This window comes from Bombus fervidus, chromosome 15 (genome assembly GCF_041682495.2).
Source record: "Bombus fervidus isolate BK054 chromosome 15, iyBomFerv1, whole genome shotgun sequence".
NCBI lineage: Eukaryota > Metazoa > Arthropoda > Insecta > Hymenoptera > Apidae > Bombus > Bombus fervidus.
In genome coordinates, this window is record NC_091531.1 from 2,999,839 (window position 1) to 3,022,738 (window position 22,900).

The window sequence follows — 22,900 nt, forward strand, 5'->3', positions numbered from 1 at the left end:
AGATGATGTTGACAATTGATAGATGTGTACTAACATCAAGTTTCTACTAATATTTAAAGAGAAATGCTTCAAGATACCAGGAGATGCAGCAACATCTGACGGTCAAATCCTACGCTGAAGATCTTAAAACGTTCGATCTTTTCCTCCGCTGGAACTTGCACCAGATCGACAACGTATTAGGTTGTCTGAAAAGTGTCTTTCTTTTACAGACACGTCCTTTGCAACGATGCATCTTTATACAAACATGAAACCTGATCTGTCGAACGTCGTGATCTTTATTTTGATAGAACAGAATGGATCATACGTAATTCGATAAATATAAAATAATATAAAACGGAAAATGTTGTGCATCCATTTCCTTATAAAACGAAAGAAATTTTTCGGACGACCTAATACAAGTTTGCATCTTAGAGAGGATTGTACAAAATGGGCGGTAACAGCCTTCAAAAAAATTCTAAAAAGATCAACGTTCCAAATTAAGATTATTATCAACTTTTCGACATATTTGTTTACGTTACAATTATATATTAAATATATCACAAAACATGAGATATATCGGCATGTCCGAAGTAACGGATACGAAAGATCAAGGTAAGGGCTAACTAACGTTGTTTTGCGTTGGATGAAAGATCGCGCCAGTTGGCTGAACTTTGGTCGACGAACAGACATACGACCTATTTTCTTCCTATTATTTACTTCGAAATGGTCTCTGCGGAAATATAAAGCGAACAGGCGCTTGAACGCGTAAAAGAAAAATGCTACAGATTGTGCAGCCAAGAGTGAAAGAACCTACGTGTATCTATATATACAGAGTGTCTCATTTTAATCGATCCACGCAAATGTCTCCGAGCTAAACATTATTCGAAGATAAAACTCACTTGGTTTCTTGGGGGACGCGTCGTGCTACTTCCGAGGTTTCAAAACGACCTTTCTTTTCTCCCAAATGGAACCGTACATTTTCTCGTACGGTCGATTCCACGAAATTAACATCGCAATATCTTTTTAAACGTTTTAAAGCATTTTCAGATACAACTAGCGCGATTCTTTTTCCGTTGAGAACTAAAAACTACATCGAACGGTATATTGGGATGGTAACTACTTACTTGCCAACGCGATATAACAAAGCCACATATTTCCGTTCGAAGAAACAGAGATCATCGGTCGATATACAGTTTAGAAAATATCGCCTTGGGTCGACTAAAATTAGACACCCCGTATACTATAGTAATTTATCTCACATCTTTCAAATAGCACGCTTCGTCGCGTGCTTTATCCGGTTGTGAAATATCAGCAAGTGTTTGTAAATAACATCAGAGGACACCTGCAGGTTCGTTCGAACGATCAACGGTCGCGTCTAACTCGTCATCGACTATCTCGTTTGGGAAGAACGCGCCGGAAACGGAAAAAAATATTTCCCGTCTTTCAAACAAAATCAATTCTAAAGCTTAGATTAGATTTATGTTATTAATTAATTGCACATCAAAGCTATCTTTATGTTTTTGGTTTTCAGTAGCAGAATTAAATTTTCAGAGATATTAACACTTTACCGACTGATAGCCGGTTAATCGGTTTTTGTCGCCGATGCTTACCGACCGATAGTCTCTTAATCAGCTTTTTGTCGCCGACAATCTTTCTCATTATTTGAACAATAATTTGTTATTTAATATTAAGGTACCTTGCTCAGTTGTGTTGCTTTGTAAGCACCCGCGGTTTTATTCCAATTTGAAAAATTTACCGTTCGCGATGAGCGAAAAGAATGGTATTGGCGAGTCTAAATCGAAACAGAGCCGGCGTCAGGGCGAATCTGCGCCTGAGTTGCCGATCGGACGTGCGTAAGTTGTTGAACCGCTAGCGGTCGGTAAAGTGTTAATGGCAATCTATCAAATTATTTCCTTTCTTAACTATTTCGCATTAAAATACTTTCTTTTAGCCACTGTTGGTATATTTCTACATATTACGCTCATTCTGTAGATTTCTCCCTTCTTCGAAAGTGTATAAATTTCTCTAGTCGAATTAAAATGGGTTAATTTTCAAAAATTCATCGATGTTATGTGATAATAAAGTTCGCTTGGAAATTCGAAAAATAAAAGTTGTTCGTGCGCTTTAATACAGCAACAATAAACGTAGCTTAGAAAACAATACACGTGAAACGCGTGCATATGTCACGAGATGATGCAGCCTTCACCGTCACAGGATTAACCTTTATGCCGCGATATTCGACTACGATGAAACACTGGCGTGTTCCAGTTCACAGAAACATTTCATTTTAATCCACCTGTCGTTCAAATGTATCTTTTTGCTCTCGAATGATCGAGAAGGACGTGTACGTAACGACAGAACAAGAGTGCAAAGGAAAAATTGAATAATTCCATTTCTGATGGGTCTTTGACTTTGGTATCAACTCAGCGATAAAAATCGAGTATAGCGATACGACATGATTGAAAATAGGGACAACCCGTGAATGTATAATTCGCTTAAACATTGTACACAGCGATAAATATTCAACAACTGCAGAAAACGAACAACACGACTACATTTACGAGAATAGGATAATATGCATACGCGTAATAGTAAAACAAATATACAAAAGAAAATCGTGGCCTGGTAATATGAAATTGTTTCGAAACATACTATTGGGTTGGCAACTAAGTGATTGCGGATTTTGTCATTAGGTGGTATCGACAAAATCCGCAATCACTTAGTTGCCAATATAATATGATCTATTAATATAAAATATAATATAATTTATTATAATAATATAATATAATAAATTCGTAATAAATTTATAATAAATTTATATAATATAATAAATATATTGTATGGATATATACGCGTTTATGAGAAAGGGGAATAGTCGAAATGCAGCTCGAGGTACCTAAAATTCTAACGAGGCGTCGTTCTATTAGACGTAAAGTATCGTAGAAACACGATCATGAAAAGCATAGACGAATCTGACAAAGGCAACTTTCTCGTTTCGAACGATCATAAGACGTCGAAACGAATGTACAAATTGCAAAAATTCGCGCGTTATCCTCTAAAGGAAAGTCGATATTTATTCAGTGGAAATCGAATGAATTTTGTGAATTATTGGGTTGGCAACTAAGTAATTGCGGATTTTGTCATTAGGTGGTATCGACAAAATCCGCAATCACTTAGTTGCCAATATAATATGATCTATTAATATAAAATATAACTTATTATAATAATATAATATAATAAATTCGTAATAAATTTATAATAAATTTATATGATATAATAAATATATTGCATGGATATATACGCGTTTATGAGAAAGGGGAATAGTCGAAATGCAGCTCGAGATACCTAAAATTCTAACCAGGCGTTGTTCTATTAGACGTAAAGTGTCGAAGAAACACGATCATGAAAAACATAGACGAATCTGACAAAGGCAACTTTCTCGTTTCGAACGATCATAAGACGTCGAAACGAATGTACAAATTGCAAAAATTCGCGCGTTATCCTCTAAAGGAAAGTCGATATTTATTCAGTGGAAATCGAATGAATTTTGTGAATTATTGGGTTGGCAACTAAGTGATTGCGGATTTTGTCATTACCACCCAATGGTACAATTGGGAAAATTGGAAAACTTCATTTCTAAAAGTTTTTAGCAACAAGGATTGGTCTGCAGCACGATACGCCTGTAACTTCAAATGCATCTTCAAGCACTTGATTTTCTTCTCCTCAGTTTGGATTTTTAATTTTTCCCACTCCGTTTCATACTCTGATATCCAATCTGCGGCTTTTTGCGTTCCATGAAATTGTTTTAAGCTGAAGTTTGTTTCTTCTTTTTCATAATTTCACATTTTTCCCTAAGAAGTTATGAAGTGGTTCCAGAAGCTTGCAGGCATCTTCTATAAATTTATATTAAAAATTCATTTCCCCCAGTAATTGTCTTACATGTTCTTTGTTCTTTGAGCGTTCAAATTCGCGTATTGCTATGAGGTTATCTCTTCCTGGTCGTACACCGTTGTTTCCCATGATGTGACCAAGATATTTGACTGAATTTTTTTCAAAATTTCCACCTAATGACAAAATCCGCAATCACTTAGTTGCCAACGCAATAGTTAATTGTTTTCGTATAAAAAAGCAGGAATTTAATTTATCGTAGCTTTCGCCTATAGCAAATAGTAGAATTATTATTAACGTTATCTCGATGTTTCGATAAAACTGGACTCGATAAAGAAAACCTAACGACCACCGTTTCCAATTGTTAGTTTGCTATTCGTTTTCACTTATACTTCGATAGCGTTCACGTACTGTGTTACAACTGGGATCGATCAAAGTGTGCGGATACTCGCGAGCTTTCGCGTAATGACGAGAATCGTCATCCAAGGGACGAGGCATTTTGCGTCCGTTATCTCGTCACTGTAAACCGAGAGAATGCTCCGACCTTGTTGCATCAGGTCCTCCGAATCGGTTATCGAAAATCGATGCTGTTCTCGCGGCAGAGCTTTGTCGCGGCCAATTCCAGCGTTCCGTGGACAAATAACATAATCACCAGGGAAATTGTTCGAGAATACAGAGACAAAGAGAGGAAGAATAGAAAAGAAACCGGGCGTTCCACGAACATGAAAAACTAAAAGCTAGAGAGAGAAAAAACGTAACGTAAAACTGCGACAACGAGAGGAAGACTTGCTTCTTACCTTCTCTGCCAAATTTACGCTTCTTTTTTCCAAGACTGGAGCCGGCTGACGAGCTCTTGCCGGAGCTCTTGTCCTTGCTCTTCCAGCGCATCAACATGTTTCGCAAACGCTTCAGCGTCTCCAAGATAGATCGTTGCGCGTCATTCGAAAATACCGCGCGCGCGCACGCGCGCGCGTTCACGATAGTCGGCTGGAGTTGGATCGCGCTATCGTCGATCGACTGGCGCGATCCTGCACCGATTTCCGCGTTTCCACGCCATCTTCTCGTTTCCTCGTCCCGTGCATCACAAACGCCAACGCGTATTATCGTCGTTCGTTTACCTCGAACCGACCGCTCGTAGGCGTTCGCCGGTCGAAAAGTTGCGCTTTTCTTATCGCTCGATCTTCTTCCCCGAATTTAGCGAACGGTTGGGAAAAACAATTGCAAACGAGCTTTCGCGTGGAAGGTTAGATCGTTGGAGAATTACGAGAACCGGCAGTGCCGGTGAAGATTCGGCCGCCTCTCACGTCGCCATTTTTCGCACGCGAATTCCATCGCTCGCCGTGGGTGGGTGGCGTACTCGGAGCACGCTACGAACCGAACCGGATCACTGGGTCAAAGGAACCGGCCGGCCCTGCCAACGCTGCCAGTCCCGTTCGAGATATTCGATGAATGAAATTAATCGCGACAGATCGAATGCAAATTACCTACGTCCGCGTTACATCGCAGAGAGAATTCTCAGCCGAGGCAAATTTATCTCGAGCGTGAAACAACACTGGATAGAGGCTGTGCGAGCCGACACTTCAATTACACGCGCGTTATCGCAAAACCGATGAATATTCCACTCTTCACGGATTATCTTGCTAAGCGAGGACGCGGCGAATTCGTACGCACGTGGAAGCTTAAGTGAAAAATAGCCATTCGGAGATTATAGAATTACTTGAAAGAAGAAGGAGAAGAGAAGCAGCGAGAAGAAGACGATGAGCAGGAAAAAAACGAGGAAAATGATCAAGTGTATCCTGCTCATGATCCCGTCGGTCTTCCAAATCGATAGGTTCACCTCGTATTTTAAGCAATATGGAGCTGCACTTGCAGTGCTATCGACCGTTTCTTGCGAACGAAGAAGCCAGCACAGTCGATGCACCGTCACCACGCGTTCTTGCGATTCTTCCCTGCACACGTACGCGACTAACAACGCCTATACACCAGGATACGTGTGGTGCAACTGCCTTGACACATGTAGCGCAACGAGCAACCTCAGACACCAACTTGATTACACGGTGAAGGTCGTGACCGAGGAAGAACCAACAGCTATATATACATGTATATGTATACAAGCATAAGCACACGCGTTCACCGACTGCTACACTACGTGCAGCTTCTTATCATCGAGTAACGCGATGTGACTGCGTGTCGCAGACGTTAGACAGCCAAAGCGAGAGATTCGCACACTCGTCAGCAACCATCAACCGAGAACCGATTAACTTGACGATGTCGAAGAAGAAGCCACTAAACCTAAGGATCGTGGAATTGTTGGAGGAACGATGGTCGCGAAACGAATTTCGAGGAAATTGAGAGAAAGAACGATAGCACCGGTCGGCAGAAGGGAGAACCTCGCGTCAACTAGCAGCGACTAAACCGTCGTGTCACCGGCACGCCACCGCCACCCTCGAGGTTGCTCGAGGCCGCTGATTCCTCCAACGATCGCGGCCAGCATCGCTGCGCGCTCCTCCTTCGCTTCACACGCGTCTTCGAAGGTCGCGATCGATCGTACCTCTGTCTATGAGATTTGCAGCTCGGAAACCGGCGAATAAGACACAGCCACCGGCATCGATACCGGCGACGTCGCACACCCACCACCACCACCACCGTGATGACCACCACCACAATCGTGACGAGCTACGCGCCGTTCCACAAGGTGCGTCAACGCCGGCAGCAGCGGCACCACCGTCGAAAACGCGGCCAACGTCGTCGCCGGGATCTGCCCGAGTCCCGGCACTGCACCCACCGCCTACACACCCCTCGGCACCGCTCGCGTGTCCACGTTCGCCCCGCTCCGCCCTAAACCTCCCGCTTTGTCTCTCCTGCCATCTCTCCCCATCCTATCTTGCCGCACAGTGACGTCACGGGAATGGAGTCGGGGATCGATCCCGAACGCCCACCTCGACACCGCATCCTCCCGAACGCAACTGCTCTACTCACCGGATGGAAAACATTCGACCGATATCGCGACCTCTGTCGACCTTCTCTTCCTCCTGCTCATCCTTCGCCACCTCACGAGGACGAGACGATAGGACGATTGTTGGTTTCCTCGAGCATCGCAGCATTCGGCGACCTACGTACCCATGCAACCGACTAACCTTCTTCTCGTTTTTTTTTTTTTTTTTTTTTGACGATGCAGAGGCGAACAGAGTTACAGTTTGCATTCTGTTTCATTTCGCTTCGATTAGGGTGTTGTCGAAGATTCTCGCAGACGAACAGATCGCAGACGACTGGCAACGTATGTTGGAAAAAAGGGAGGTGGAATGAGGTGGTGGAAGGGTGGTGGGAAAAGTAGGTACACTTCGTAGGTTTGGAAGATTTCTGACCACGCAATTTACGTATTAGAATTAGTATGAACATTGTCAAAGCGTGTCCCATGTATTTGGTAACACGTAACGTGATCGAAATTAATTTTTATGTCTTCTGTAGCTAATTACTATTATGTTACAATTTAATACGATACTGTGTCATAAACACGCAGCCTGTGCTACGCTAATACCACGTTATAATTGATTGTCCAAATTATTATGAATAATATTATTATGAAATATGTATGGATTATTTCATTCGTTCAATTTACTACTAAGCCATAGCCAAGAACATGTTCGTCTTCCCATAGCCAATTCAGCTGATCTATGGATCGGAGGAGGAGCGAACGCGGTACATTTCTTGTCTCTGTGTTATCTAACTAGCCATCTTTCAAGTACTTAACGAGTGCTTTAACACTAAAGCTACCATACCAATGAAATTGACTAGTTTTCTAATTTTATTTTCAAATTCCTACTTCGTGTTATACTTTTTTCCACAGTAATGTAATGACTTTTGCAACAATAACTAAAAGAATAATATAGTGAATTTTATTTTGTTTTTTATTTATTCAAACTGAAAATAATTTTGTATCAAGGGTACTTATATCAATACCAGTGAAAATGAGTGATGCAACAATAACTAAAAGAATATTATTTTGTTTTTTATGTATTCAAACTGAAAATAATTTTGTACCAAGGCTACTTATACCAATACCAGTGAAAATGAGTGGTGCAACAATAACTAAAAGAATATTATTTTGTTTTTTATGTATTCAAACTGAAAATAATTTCTTACCAAGGCTACTTATATCAATACCAGTGAAAATGAGTGGTGCAACAATAACTAAAAGAATAATATAATGAATTTTATTTTGTTTTTTATGTATTCAAACTGAAAATAATTTCTTATCAAGGCTACTTATGCCAATACCAGTGAAAATGAGTGGTGCAACAATAACTAAAAGAATAATATAATGAATTTTATTTTGTTTTTTATTTATTCAAACTGAAAATAATTTTGTACCAAGGCTACTTATACCAATACCAGTGAACATGAGTGGTGCAACAATAACTAAAAGAATAATATAATGAATTTTATTTTGTTTTTTATATATTCAAACTGAAAATAATTTCTTACCAAGGCTACTTATATCAATACCAGTGAAAATAAGTGGTGCAACAATAACTAAAAGAATAATATAATGAACTTTATTTTGTTTTTTATGTATTCAAACTGAAAATAATTTTGTACCAAGGCTACTTATACCAATACCAGTGAAAATGTAAAAGGGTGCTGCAATCTGTTTATCGTACCCCAATTAACCAGTTTGCTCGTTTTTTACAACTTGCCACATGTTTTTCAAATTTTTACTACATATCATTCGATATGACGATATCAGTTATCAGGAAATTTCCGGATCGATCGCTAGATCGCTAGATGTTAACCCTAGAAATACCACACCAATCAAAATGACTGGTTTTACAATTTTATAAATGTGTCAACCTTCGTTTAGGTATCATGGTCGCAGATGGATTAATAATAGCAAAAATGTGCTACATAACATGGAATTCGTTCCGTAAGAAAGTAATAAATCAATAAATATAAAAATATTCTATTATTAGGTATTTTTTTAAGACCAGTCGTTTTCACTGGTTTTGGTAGAAATGGCTTCGTGTTAACTATCGATAGTTCTAATGTTAAACAGATGGTATCCACAGATCGAGAACAAACGTGTAATCAGATTCTGTTATATTTTCCACTCGTGACACGATTCAGAGAAGCATCAGCGCCACTCTAACATCCGGATATCGACTATTCAAATTTGCATCCGAGCTGCCTGATTTGCATACATATTGAACGGCGTATCGACTAATCGAAAACTCGACAAACAATTTCGTTGTCCTTACTTTTCCTTCCAGACTCTGATCTCGAATGCGATCGGCCAGATTGGGCGTCGCTCGACGAGTCCTGTTCCTTCGTTGACAAGAAAACGCGCGCACTCTGTTCTCGTTTCCAACGTTTAACCTGTACGTGCACAGTGCAGCATTTCTGTTAACTATTTTAGCGCCACGCAGCGGCGAACTGTATCGCGATGTTTCGTCACGATCGTCAATTCGCAACGCGCTTGGTTCCGAATGTAGCTCGTCGCGAGTCATATCAGAGTTTCCTCTCGTAATCACTTTTTTTTCAAATAATCGTAAATCACCTGCATAAACGAAAAAGAGGAGTAGCGCGATCGCATCGATCCGTATTTCTCGCAAACAAATCGACGAAGCGCTATCGCACTGCACGGATTCTTAAAAACCCCTGCCACTAAAACCGTTAAACGTGTAAGCGAATTGCAGTAGATTTCAGAGGCCCAGCGCCGCGTCTATAAATATAGATCATAACCGGAAGCTTTGTTTTCACGTGGGCTCGTCGTGGTCGAAGCGTTTTACGATCGACGGCCGCGCTCCCGCGCGAATCTTTACCGAAACGATGAGACGAGAAACACGCGTCACAATCTCGAAATATGGAACTTTCTTTGTTCCTGTTAACACTTTACCGACCGATTAATCGGTTTTTCGTCGCCGACGCTTACCGATCGATAGTCTATTAATCGGCCTTTTATCGTCGACAATCTTTCTCATTATATGGGCAGTAATTTGTTATTTAGTACTAAGGTACCTTACTCAGTTACGTCAGTTGCGTTGCTTTGTAAGCTCTCACAGTTTTATACCAATTTGAAAAACTTAAAACGAAAAGAATGGTATTGGAGAGTGTAAACCGAAACAGAGCCAGCGCCAGGAAGAATCTGCGCCTGAGTTGCCGGTCGGACGTGCGTATGCTGTTGAATCGCTAGCGGTTAGTAAAGTGCTAAACATAAGTTAACCAAAGAATCATATTTAAATTAAACAATAACTTTGTCTGCCTGATTTAACCTCGATCTATTAAACAATGTTTCGCTTTGAACGTGATGACATAGTTAACAACAACCCATGAATCTTCGATCAACTGTTGAATAATTTCTACTTTACCGGGACGTTTCGAAGCTCCGCGTCCGTTTTCACGCGCCATATTTCCTCTTATTGGAATTACGACGAAAGATTGGCGAACAAGAAGGAGATTAAAAGGAGGGAAAGACAAGGACGTAAAGCTAGTGGAAACAATAGATAATCGACGAGAGACATTGGAATTGCGCGAACAAACGCGGTACACCTCGTTTTCCGAACGAATCGTCGCGTCGGTTAAATTACTCGTCGTTAATTGCAAGTTCCGATTTAAGCTCCGTAATGAATTCGCGATACGACCGAGTGTATAGGCAATTAAAAGATTTCCATTCTTCTCGCGACAAAGTAGTTAGTCTGGAATCGCGTGGTCATGTGGTTGTAGTTACGAACGCACGGCTGCAAAGTTGTCGCGGTTTCGCCTCTGTACCGTTAAATCTCTGCAACAGCTCCGGAGATGCGGCTGTTATGGAATAGTTAGCAACCGGCAGACACGACTCTACAAGCTCCTAGTATTCTGCACACATCGATAGACGTAGAAAACGTAATACCCATAATACAACTTCATATCTCTTGGAATATAATTAAAAGGGTAGAAATTTGGTGGAAAATTGTTGCTTTCAAGTTTATTATGCGCGCATAAAAATCCGGTTAATGTATTGTTGCCAACCTAATAGTTATTTTTGTCCGAAATATGCGTAATCGAGACACTTTCGGTTTTTGCATCTCTTTCGCACGGTCGATCGATACCGATCGTCGATACATTGATTATAGAAGAGTTTATTCACCGATTCTTACGATATACAGCGCTGTGATACATTTTGTGTATCCCAGTTCGTCCGCCGCTGGCGATTTCATTTGAAACGGGAGAGGATGAAACGTAACAACGAATTGTTTCGTTCGCACGAAAGCCACGGTGTCGCTCGATTCGTTGTTTGTTCGGTCTTCTTTTTATCGTATTCAGGTTTGCCTGTTTGCGTCACTCTTTACTATTCAAATAAAGGTATAGACCTAGGAAACTAACTGGACGTAAAATATTTATGTATAACGATTATGATATATATATAGAATAAAACTAGAATAAAAGGAAAAACGTATCGGTCGACGTGCTTTATTTTCGCAGTGGAAATGTTTCGTGAAAGCAAAAATTGTAAATGACAGCGTAAAATACTGCTACGATAACAGGCCCGGGCGTTATGTTCGGAGGTATCGCAGTATGAAAACTGGATTTACAAAGATCAAATGAACCACGCAGATGGCCTGCCAATAGCACGTGTTTCAAAAAACCAATTGATTTTTGCAGAGTATTACGAACTACCTTCCATTTCAAACATTTCAAGATATACAAATTTCTACGTTCTAGCAACTGGAATTTTTTATCAATATATATATATATTATTTATATATTATATATATATTATATATAATATATAAATAATATATAATAATAATTATAATAATAATAAATAATATATATAAATAATATATAATAATAATAATTATAATAATAATAAATAATATATAAATAATATATAATAATAAATAATATATAAATAATATATAATATATAAATATATATATATATATATATATATATATATATAAATATATATATATAATTAACCACTGTAACTTTTTTAAAAAAACTTTTTTATTAGGAATAAAAGTAACAGCAGGAAGATCTCACAGATTATAGCGGTTTGACTGTAGCCAAGAAATTATCGCGCAAGAGGTGAGAATAAAAGCTGAACAGCTCTTTGAACAATTACAAAACCTTTGATGTATCTGGAAATCGTATTTGAAGAAACGGATGTGTGAATACGTATAGGTGAGAATACGTATACGCGAAACGGTAACACCATGGACTCGCAAGAGGCTTAAAGCGTAAGAGCGAGATTTGTCTGCCGCGAACGAGAACGTGCTTCTACGCGATGCTTCTGCCGGTTTGCCTTAAGAGGCTCATTGAAATGCACGGTCATACGCCGTGCCACGCGGTTTGCACCTTGTCTGGATAAAAGCACAATGCGGCCGAAACGCGGTTGCTTTGACACGAAAACGTCGTAAAAAAAGAGAAAAGAAAAGAACGCTAGGAAATTGACGATCAGTCGAATAATCCGTCACATCCGCCTTTCGAAATTCTTCTTTCTTTCCTGGCTAACGTTAACACTTTATCGACCGATAGCCGATTAATCGGTTTTTCGTCGCCAACGTTTACCGACTGATAGCCTATTAATCGGCTTTTTGTCGCCGACGCTTACCGACCGATAACCTATTAATTGGCTTTTTATAGCCGATAATTTTTGTCATTATTTGAGCAATAATTTGTTATTTAGTACTAAAGTACCTTGCTAAGTTGCGTCAGTTGCGTTGCTTTGTAAGCTTCCACAGTTTTATACCAATTTGAAAAACTTACTGTTCGCGATAAACGAAAAGGATGGTATTGGAGAGTCTAAACTCTAAAGCGTTAATAAGACAAAGAACGTAACCGTAATCCACTTGTTGGTGAAAGTGATTTAACGAAAAAAAAAATTGACTAAAACGACACTCACCCTTTTGCTGAAGTACTCGTTGCGGACTAACAGCCCTCCTAGGGTCGTTCCCACAGTTCCAACGAACTTCGCCATAGGCGACACTCCGTGCGGGTCCTGGTCCAGCTGTAGATACGCTTCTCGCGCCACTTGCAACATCTTTGGGCAAAGGCGGCAGAGGTCTGTCAGCGTCATACTCCGTACCATCCAGACAATTCACATCCCTACGTTCCTGATGCAAGAACACGGAATCGGAATCGGAAACACTGTCCTCGCTCCTGTGTCTCCTAGTCGGTGGTTCCGGCGCAGTGCCATGTTTCGTTGGCCAGCTTCCACTAGCCAAATCCTGACCAACGGCCGACTGGTTGGAGAAACTGACCCTTTTCGCGCCACCGGCAGTTCCGTACTCCACAGACTCTCCGCCGATCAAGCTTCCCCTCTTAAAAATCGGCGGAGGAGCGACTGTCTTTCCATCGACGTCATTCGCCTCCTGCTCGTAGATCGAAGAAACTTCGAGTTTCCTCGGAACCACTTGCGCCTCTCCTCTGTGAAAATGTGGAGAAGCACTTTTGCTTCTTTGCGTTTCTTGCCTAGCGGGCTCCAGAGGTTTGGATGGAACCAAATCGCGACGATCGCGAATGGCCTGTTGAGGTCTGACGATCAAAACAGGCTGATTCTGGCCCTTCTGACTCTGCATTAGAGGCGGTTTTCCTATAGGATTCGATTTAGCGCATCGAAGATTGCCAGCGGACCACGAAGCTGGGTTACCATGAGCAACAGGCACGGCAACACTCGTGGGACTTCGAATCGCAGTTTGTCTAGGTGTCGACGTTCTGACGGGATTCTTCTTGCAATAAGAGGATTCCTCCATCAGATTCTGCTCGTAAATACGTCGTTGTTGTTCCTCATCCAGCTTCTTGAGCTGCTGCCAGTACACCGCTTCCCTGACCTCGGGTAAATCAATTTTTCGAACCATCTGTCTGGAGCTGGCGCTCACAGGAGACGCCAGCGACTTTCTGTGTGCTTCCAACGCCTTCTGCTGCCAATAGAACGCTTCTAAATGCTGTCTGGTCTTTTGTTTCGAAGGTGACAAAGGTCCGCTATTAATGTTCAATGTTCCCCGTTGTCCATACATTGGTTCGCAGATTTTCTGAACGTACATCGTTTCTGGCCGAGACTCTTGCTGCTGTGAAACACCTTGCTCTTCTACGCCAACTCTATTAGCGTTTCGTGCTAATTGAATTTCCACCTGACGAGAAGCAACAGCATTTTGCGAATGATGAGTCTGCTCTCGATGATGATGATTTTCCTTGGACCCTGACTCGGTCAAATGGACAGACTTCTGCGTGTTTGGTTGAACTTCTTTCAGCGGACTCGTACGAGCTTCGCTTGGCTGCTGTGGACTTGTTTGTGGAGAAGATGCGTGTGCTTGAACCCAAGCCACTCTGTCGTCACTGTCGTTCCTATTTACATTATCCGATCTATGGTTTATGTTTTCCGGCGAATGAATTCTTGAAGAGCTAACTACCGCGTTTCTTTGACTTTTGTACCCGTAAATGGGCTCTGGTCTCGGTATTTCCGTATTAAAGTTTCCATTGGCCCCTGCAACACCTTTAGTCATAGCTGCATCTTTATTTGGACTGGAATCTTGGTTACGTTGATCCACGGAATTAACGTTAACAAGTTTACGGGGTGTGTTCGTCATGTGAACAGGTGATTCTATAGCGCAGCGTCTGGAGTCGTTCGAAGGACGTGGTATTCTCGTCTCGCAGGTGGTTTCCCTTTTCGGAGAAGCTATCAGAATCTGCTCGTTGGGCTGAGCTCTCCTGGAAGCTGGTAGACGTTGTCGCGATCCAAAGGGAGAAATCGGTTTGCCTTGGCTTCCGCTAGGAGAAGTCGGACCACGATTCGATTCCTCGCGATTATTCGCTTCTACAGCTTGCCTCTCATCCTCGCGTTTTTCATTCGCAAGATTTTCTCTCGGTGAAACAGATCTTTCTCCTCTCGAACGAGTTCTCTGAGACGGGGAAACTCTCTTGTCCAAAGAGTCTTCGATCGAACGGTCGAGTTGCTTAGCATTGGCCGAATTCTCTTGACAAGGAGAAGGCGAGGCAGGAGTCTCGTCATAAATCCTCTCATCCATGCATCTAGTCGACGATCTGGAGGGCGATTTCTCATTTTCGTAGATCCCTTCTCGCCTAGAATCTTCCTCGTCGAACTCGCGCCCATTGGGAGACCCACTATTTCGAGGCGAATGTAAATAATATTCGCCGCTCTTCGAACTGGATGGCGAGAATTCGCTTTTCTGGCTGGAATTGGGTGTGCAACTCGAATCCCCGTAATCTCCAGATTTCTGACTGGACCCTGAGGAAAGGTACTTGGGGGATCTACCTACCAAAGGAGCTCTGTGATTCTGATTTACTATCGGCTGCCTAGTGATCTTCACCTGTGCAGACACAGACTTCAAAATCAGACCAGGAGGACTGTCATTTTCGTACAATCCAGGTTCGTTCAGGTATTCCGGCGGCTTATCGTACGAGTTCTTTCCATATCTGGCTATTTGCTCTTGCCTTTCCTCTTGCTCCTCCAAATAATTCTCGTAGTTGGCCAATTCAGTCCTTGAGTGAGGTATCGCGGGTAACGGTCGATCCATCGGATGAATGGCCCTTGGCCTAACTAGATACCTCTCGCTAGGTGGAGCAGAGATCCTTCCAGAGGGTGCGTGATTCCTCTGAAAGAAGTAAGGCGGTCTACTCGCGTGATTCGGCTCCTGCAAACTGTGTTTTCGTTCCAGTTGGCCGTACCGCTGGCCGTATCTCTGGTTAAATTCCTCGCGTTTCTGCCTCTGCTCGAATTTCCTGATGTCGGGCGAGATTCCCAGCTGCGCGTTCCGCTCGTTCCACCTTTCGTCCGGCGCTATAGAGCTTAAACTGGAATCAGTCGTGTAAGATCTCGGAGCTCCGCTTCGATCGCGTAACAGGCCTTCGTGATCCTCGTCTCTGGCTAGATGATCCGGGGTGCTCGTTATGGGTCCTTGATCCGGAAATAGCTCGCGTTTGATTTCGTCCAGCCTCTCCTCGATTATCGACCCATTCAGGCTGTTGTCCAACTTCACGTTCCTCTTTATATCTTCGTTCAAATTCATCGTGTCAGGAGACCTGGTGTAGTTCCCGTTTTGCTGGTAACGAGCAAAGTGTCTGTCATCCGGCCTCTTTCTCTCTTTAGACTCCTTCTTCTTGTAGTCTTTTCGAGAATCCTTCGGAGAGAAGAAACCAGGCAACAGACGACGAAGGCCCAGCTTCTTCTTTTGCTTCTCCTCTTTCTTCGTGCGAGAGGAAGTGCCCGCCTCCATGGTGAACTCTCTTATCAGATTCGCGTAGCCGTCTGTCTTACAACTATCTCTAACTAACGCAAAATCAATGCTGTCTGTGTTCGTGGAACTCGAAATTTTCTCGCTTTCGATCCTCGGTTGTTCTGTGAAACTCTTGGCTGTTTCGTTCCTAGGATTCCAGAATTCCTTCGACAATAAATACACGGACTCGTTCCACAGATTAGAAGCTTCCAACTCTATCTCTTTTCGCCGATCAACTTCCACATTGTCAGAGTCATCCTCGATTCTCTCGTTCTCCTTTTCTCTGATGTCCTCGTCCAAAGACTTGATCCTGTCCTCGAGACAGGAATCCGAGTCGACCGTGCTGAGCGTGCTGTCAGCGAGAATTTCCTCGCAAGTTCTGTTGCCAGCAAGATCGATCGATCGTTCAAACTCGGGCCTGCGTTTTCTCTGGTCGAAGAGCGGCGTCTGAGGATCGTAGTCTTCGCTCTCCCTGGAGGAAACACTGCCCAACTCCTCCACGTAAGAGGACTTGGACGACTCCGAGGAGTGACGATCCAATTGGTTCTTCAGGAACTCCCCGGACCACCTCTTCTCCACTTCCAGCACCTTCTCGCTGTAGATAGGCCTCTTCCTCGAGTCTGACTCTTCTTCTACAGTGGAAACAGATTCGCGATTCACGTCCAGCAAACCGTATTCCTCGATCTTCAACCTCTTGTCGAGATTATGCTTCTGCAGAAATTCCTCGTCGAACGTGATTTTACTGGCCAACTTCTCGCTAGGCTCCGCGTCGGATAACTTGAGAGCTCGGTTTTCTCGCGATTCTAGTAGTTTCTTTTTATATTTCTGAGCAGTGTTCGCGTCGATTTTCGTGTTCAGGTTCTGTTGCAACACTTCGATGTTTGTTTGGCTCTTCTCTAAGCGATTTTTCGCGTCGATCTCTTCTATCTCATTGTCCTTATGTTCCCTCGTATCTTTATCCCGTTCTTCTTTCTCTTCGATTTTCCCGCTTGGCTCGTTCTTCCTTTTATTTTCCGATCTGTCGGCAACAAGTTCGTCTTTCGGCCAATCTTTTCTCGAAATCTTCGTCGGGGTAAGATTTTTCAGTGAAATCGCTATGCTGCCTATAGATGGACTCTTGCTTAATTTAACAGGCTTAATTCTCTTTTCTATAATCGTCGATTCCGTGTTTTCTTTTGACGGAGCATCGTTACAGATATCGGTACCGTTAGGCGCAAGAATATCCTCGGGAAGAGAAGCACGAAATTTACTAGAATCCGCCGATTCGTTGGTTTTTGATCGCGTGAACGCTGGCTTAGCAGGCTCGGATTTTATCGAAAGTTTCCTTTTCAACGAAGTTTCATTCTTCGTTAAAAGAACCTCGCGAGAACCAGCAGATTCTAAGACGATCTTTTCTACTGTAACTTTATCTATCGACAGAACTTTCTCTTGCTCTTCTTGATTTTCGCTCTTAGCAGTTTGGTGCGTGGAATCGCGATCGGTTCGCGCGTCCGTGTTCCAGGGATTCTCATCGACGATTTCCTCCGCCGCCTCCATCCTCCTGTACCCAGGAAGCGCAGCTTGCCACCGCCTAGAATTGAAATCAAGCGTTCGTCGAATCTTTTTGTGCATTAACTAATTTCGCTGAAACGTTCAGATTACACCAGAAATTGTTATAATGCGCCATAGTTTCTTACTAGCAGTTTAGATTTATCGAACAAACAGCAATAAGTCACACAAGAACCGCCATATAACATTTAAATATTTTAAACTATATTAAAGAATTATTTATAAAATTTATAAACTAATAAATTAATAGTAATTTCCATTTAATTTTCTTTTTTAAAATGGAAATTACCAATATAATAATTACAATTAATATTATTATAATATATGTCGGAGATGAAAGGACAACGGGCCCCCCCCCCCCGTTGGAATTACTTGGAAAAACCTCAATAGCATTCACGAAATAACCCAGACACAGTCATTCGAAACTTGAAACAATGAGCTTAGGCTCGAGGCGACAACCGGTCGCCGAGCGTAGCCACGGTCACGGGATGAACGTTCCACCTAACAGAAAAGTGCCAATATTATGAGACACACGTTGTGTTAACAATCAAACCCCGAGCAGGAGCAATGTCGCAGCTACGCGGGTCTGCCTAGCAACGGCGGCTGCATTTTTGTTGGTATCCCCGGCCAATATTCAACAAAACGAACGCGATCGTAAGGAGAGGAAAGTTTTCATCAGTCTTTTATTCTTGCGATCTCCTTGGAGAGTTACACATCGTCCTTACGAGCAGTATATACCGAGCGTCACAGCGAACGTTGCTTTTGTGCTTCAAATTCTATTCTAAGTTTAACAAAGAGTCAGCCCATGGACCGTGGATTCGTTATATCGAACCTAAGGTCATTGTCATTAGCGTCTAGTTACCGCGGCCACTGGTCGATCTTGTACCATCTATATCCGTGATAAACGCTATCTCGATTGTACAACAACGATGAACAACCCAGGCGAAGATTCGTTACACGCCCCTAATCCAAGCCCTAACGTGAACCCGACATATATATATATATGTAAACTCCCTAAAGTTCACGTGGGACAGGGACTCTTTTCGTTTTACGGGTAGCACGACTTTTTGTCTCACGGACAGAGCGACCCTCTTAGGGTTTTACAGACAACCATTTTTTGAGAGACACTCTTTTCCCAAACGGGCGGACAGAGAGCAACATCAGAGACAGACAAGAGCACAGAATAACCATTTAAAATTTTGAAGACTAACGAAGAAAGATCGGAAATAAGATTCTCGATTTTCAGGTAAACATTGTATAGAACTTGTTATTTCGCGTCTATGTAATTTATTGTTGTTTATTTTTGTATTTTATCTAACTACTTTCACAATAAAACTCGATTTTCAGATTTCAGAATCGATCACCTGAATTATCCCCAAGATTTACGATCTTACATATGTATATATTATATACTGTACGCATTTAGCTTGATTTGCTGATCAAATTGTTCGTCATACTTCAACAACGTAGCGGTTTGACAAACGAGCAACGTAACAACTCGACAGCGACATGCTTAACGAGGCCTGCTACTTCATAATTGTTGAAGTAACTACTTCAAGAAAAACTCTACATCTTTATTTATGTATATCCGTGATCTGGAGATTGCTATTACGCAGAAATATTCTAAATAAGGAAAGGTAAATATTATTGTATTCTTGATTTTGGGTTGCAAGGTCTGGGAACAAAGGAACTAATAAACAGATTTCTATTTATGCTCCCTGTAGCCTCTAGCCAAAGCTGTAAGCTTAACATTTTTGGTAATGTCCTTTTGCTATGAATATATGAACGTGCTCTCTATCATTGCATTGTCTAGTAGCACTAAGAGAATAAGGATCTGAATCAGCATAAACTTATACATTATATTTATATCTTTAATTATTTAAATATACTTTTCTATTACAAATTCATCTACTCGTTCTCCAATCAATCAACCTCAACCTCAACAATAAACAGAGCTAACGTTATGTTTATAACAGATAGAGACATTGAAACGCGAGTAGCGAGGAATTGCTGAAATCTGAAACAGGACAATTGTTGTCACGTGCATGCTACTTATTAACGAATTGTCAAATTTCGCAAGACGAAAAGAGTACCATACATCTACACGAAGCGACGTCGCGTTAACACGTTGACTGCCGCGTGTTTTCAACGAAATCTCCTTCAGGCCACGAGCGTATTCTACTAGGTACTCCCACCGATATTTTAGATAACTTAAAATCTCTGCCCTAAGTCGTTACAATGTCGAAAAGAAAAATGGAGAACTCATTTCCTAGTGAGTTAAATAGCAGTGAGAAAGGAAGCTTTTACGAGGCTTACACAAATTCGGATAGTAGCGATGAGGAAGAAATCAGACTTCCTAGAAATAGAAATATAAATAGAATTACATCGTCTGATTCTGACTCCGATATTGATAAGTGCAATCTTAGTGATACCGAATGTAAGGAAGATACTGTTGACGAGATTTTACAAGAATTGGTCATTGAGGAAGAAAGAAGAACCGATGGCACCGAGGAAAGTGCAATTCAATTTGGTGAATGGAATGAATTTAGTGGTCGGCAGAAGTCATTCTTTCCCGAGACAGACGGCCTCATTAGGCAATTACCTGACGATGTCAATTCGTTTGATGTGTTTGAGCTGTTCGTTGATGACGAAACAATAAACTTACTCGTATCAGAAAATTGCAACAAGGAAGGATGTAACTATTAGAAGATTTAGAGAATTATTAGCTGCAAAATTGTTAGGGTTGTCTGAAAATACAAAAAAGGTCAGCATAATATCGCCGTTCGGAAAAATGATTGCGGAAGAAGCATTAGACGCGCATGCAAACTATGTTATGCAGATAAAAGACGTCGAACGGGCCGATCAAAGACACGGGAGAATTTAAAGAAAGCAACAACTTATTGTCCAAATTGTCCCGACCAAACTCTGCTTTGTATAGGATGCTTCAAAGTTTTACATTCTAAATAATTTTCTTAATAAACCATTCTCGTATTACTTTTATAACAATTCAATAGTGTTATTACCTCCTGTGAAATATCTTTTCAAATACCTATGACGATCCTTCGCAGGTAATCAAATAATCGTCACCCGAATACGGGTGACACGATCCGACCAGAAACTTTACCGTCACCCAAATGCACGTGGCGCGGCACACTGAGAACTTTTGGTGTCTCCCGAATATGGGTGACGCGGTCTTGGTAGAAATTTTGCTGTCACCCGAATATGGGCGACGCAGTGCACTAAAAACTTTTGGTGTCTCCCGAATATTGGGGACACGGCCTCGACAAAAACTTTGTTGTCACCCGAATATGGGTGACGCGGTCCGATCATAAACTTGCTGTCATCCGAATATGGGTGATGCGGCAGTCAGCGTGTTAATGTTTCGTCGGCAAAGGGAACGGTATGTACTGTACAGAGTTTCCGCGTTCGCGCTAACGAACCGTAGAGCAAACGGTTTCGAGGCCGAAGCGAAAGGATAGAGGCTGGTGGCGAGTTTAGCGAGACGCTATGCAGGCGCCAGGATAATATCGGTCGCGGTTGGCACATGGTATCGCGTTACCTTGATTACGAGAAGCCGATCTAACTCAGCCGTACATTTATCTCGACTACCATATTACGTGACTCGTGCTTCGTCTCTGACACGAAAGAATTTCATTGCGTCTCGTGGCAAATTCGATCTCTTCGCTAACTAATTACGTGCGTATTATGTTCTTTGAGTCAACATACATCGTAGAATTAATTGGAATTCGTAGTCGACGCGTCTCGAGAGTGTCAGCTTCACACTGTCGGCACAACCGAGTTGACAGATATACGACAGGCTAATTTCGTAATAATCGAAATAAAATAATGTTGGAAATTTGATTAAATACGAAGTAAATGAAAACAACTGATTTTTCTTTGTTTAGAAAAATTCATTATTTCTAGGAGCATGTGCAGCCGCCACGAGAATACTCGGAATTTTAGCCGATCGCGTACCTGTTGATAACTAACCGCCACGTTTACTTACGTTACGTTATTGGCTTGGCAACTAAGTGATTGCAGATTTTGTCACTAGGTGGTATTGGCAAACTCCGCAATCATTTAGTTGCCAAGCCAATAGCTTACGGAGATACCGAAATTATTTTGCGTCACGCAACTAAGGAGATTAAACGAAAATACGGATTTCTTCGCTCTACGAATATTACAAGGAGTATTCTACGAGTATCGTAAACAGGGTAAATATTCCCCCGTGTTGTATTCTGTGCATTTTTCCATCTGTAAATTATTATTTGCTTGCGTAATAAATTCTGTCGCCCCTTGGTGTCTTGACGTTTTCAGGAATATTACGAAAACCTTGTTTATGCTATTGTAGATGCAGCGAGTGCAAAATACGACAAGTAATATGCAGAAATATCGCTGGACATTGCATCTTTAACCCTTTGCACTCGGAATTCTATTTCAATATCGTTACCAGCAGCGCCCAGCGCTTTTAAGTGTTTTATTCGAAGTTTACTTGAACTAAAAAATAAGACAATTTAAATAAATAAAGGGAGAAAGAAATTCACTTAAATACCAGTTTTATTCACACTATTGTTGTATTTTGTAATTTTTAAGATTCACATATCTTGAAATAATTTCCAGGATCCAATCCTACTTTTCTTTCGCGCGTTTCACAAAAAAAGATGGAACTCGACAAAGGAGCCCCTGAGATAAAAACTGGTGTCGAGTTACACTCGACATAGGAGTGCAAAGGGTTAATGACAATAATAAAGGAAAAACTAACATCACGTGTGTTCCGTAAAAATTCGTTAGTATTGGGTTGGCAACTAAGTGATTGCGGATGTTACCAATACCACTTATTGACAAAATCCGCAATCACTTAGTTGCCAACTCAATAGATACATCGAATTACAGATTTCTTTAATTACACGACAAAAATGATCAAAGTTTCATTAGAATTTACGATATTTCAGATTACTGGAATGTTTTCTGCAATTGACAATAATAAGCATTATACCAGTCCCTTGACTCTGGCATATAATTTCTCGTAAAAGCCAAGAAATAAGTAAAAACGAACTTGTTCTTCCCCTGCGGTCTCCGAACGACTCTCCCGACGTTTGTAGTTGCCTCTTTACTCTTCGTATAGAAAGTGATTTTCCAGCAGACGAAGCAAGCCAATTTCGCTTGGTAAAACTTGGAATTAATAACGGCGGATATGTTTTATCACTTCGGGATAAACAACATTGTTTCCTTTTACCAGTTACTTTTCTGCCACGCAACTGCCACTTACG

At 41.6% G+C, this 22,900-nt stretch overlaps 1 protein-coding gene across 2 annotated transcripts in view; it reads right to left on the bottom strand.

The window, feature by feature from the left end:
* Positions 1–22,900, bottom strand: part of LOC139995196 (uncharacterized) — a 166,575-nt gene that overhangs the window by 134,954 nt on the left and 8,721 nt on the right. For both annotated transcript variants that reach the window (XM_072018418.1, XM_072018419.1), the window contains exon 2: positions 12,752–17,652. In XM_072018418.1, coding sequence (XP_071874519.1) covers positions 12,752–17,618 — 4,867 coding nt within the window. In that variant the 5' untranslated portion in view covers positions 17,619–17,652. The remainder of the gene's footprint in view (positions 1–12,751; positions 17,653–22,900) is intronic.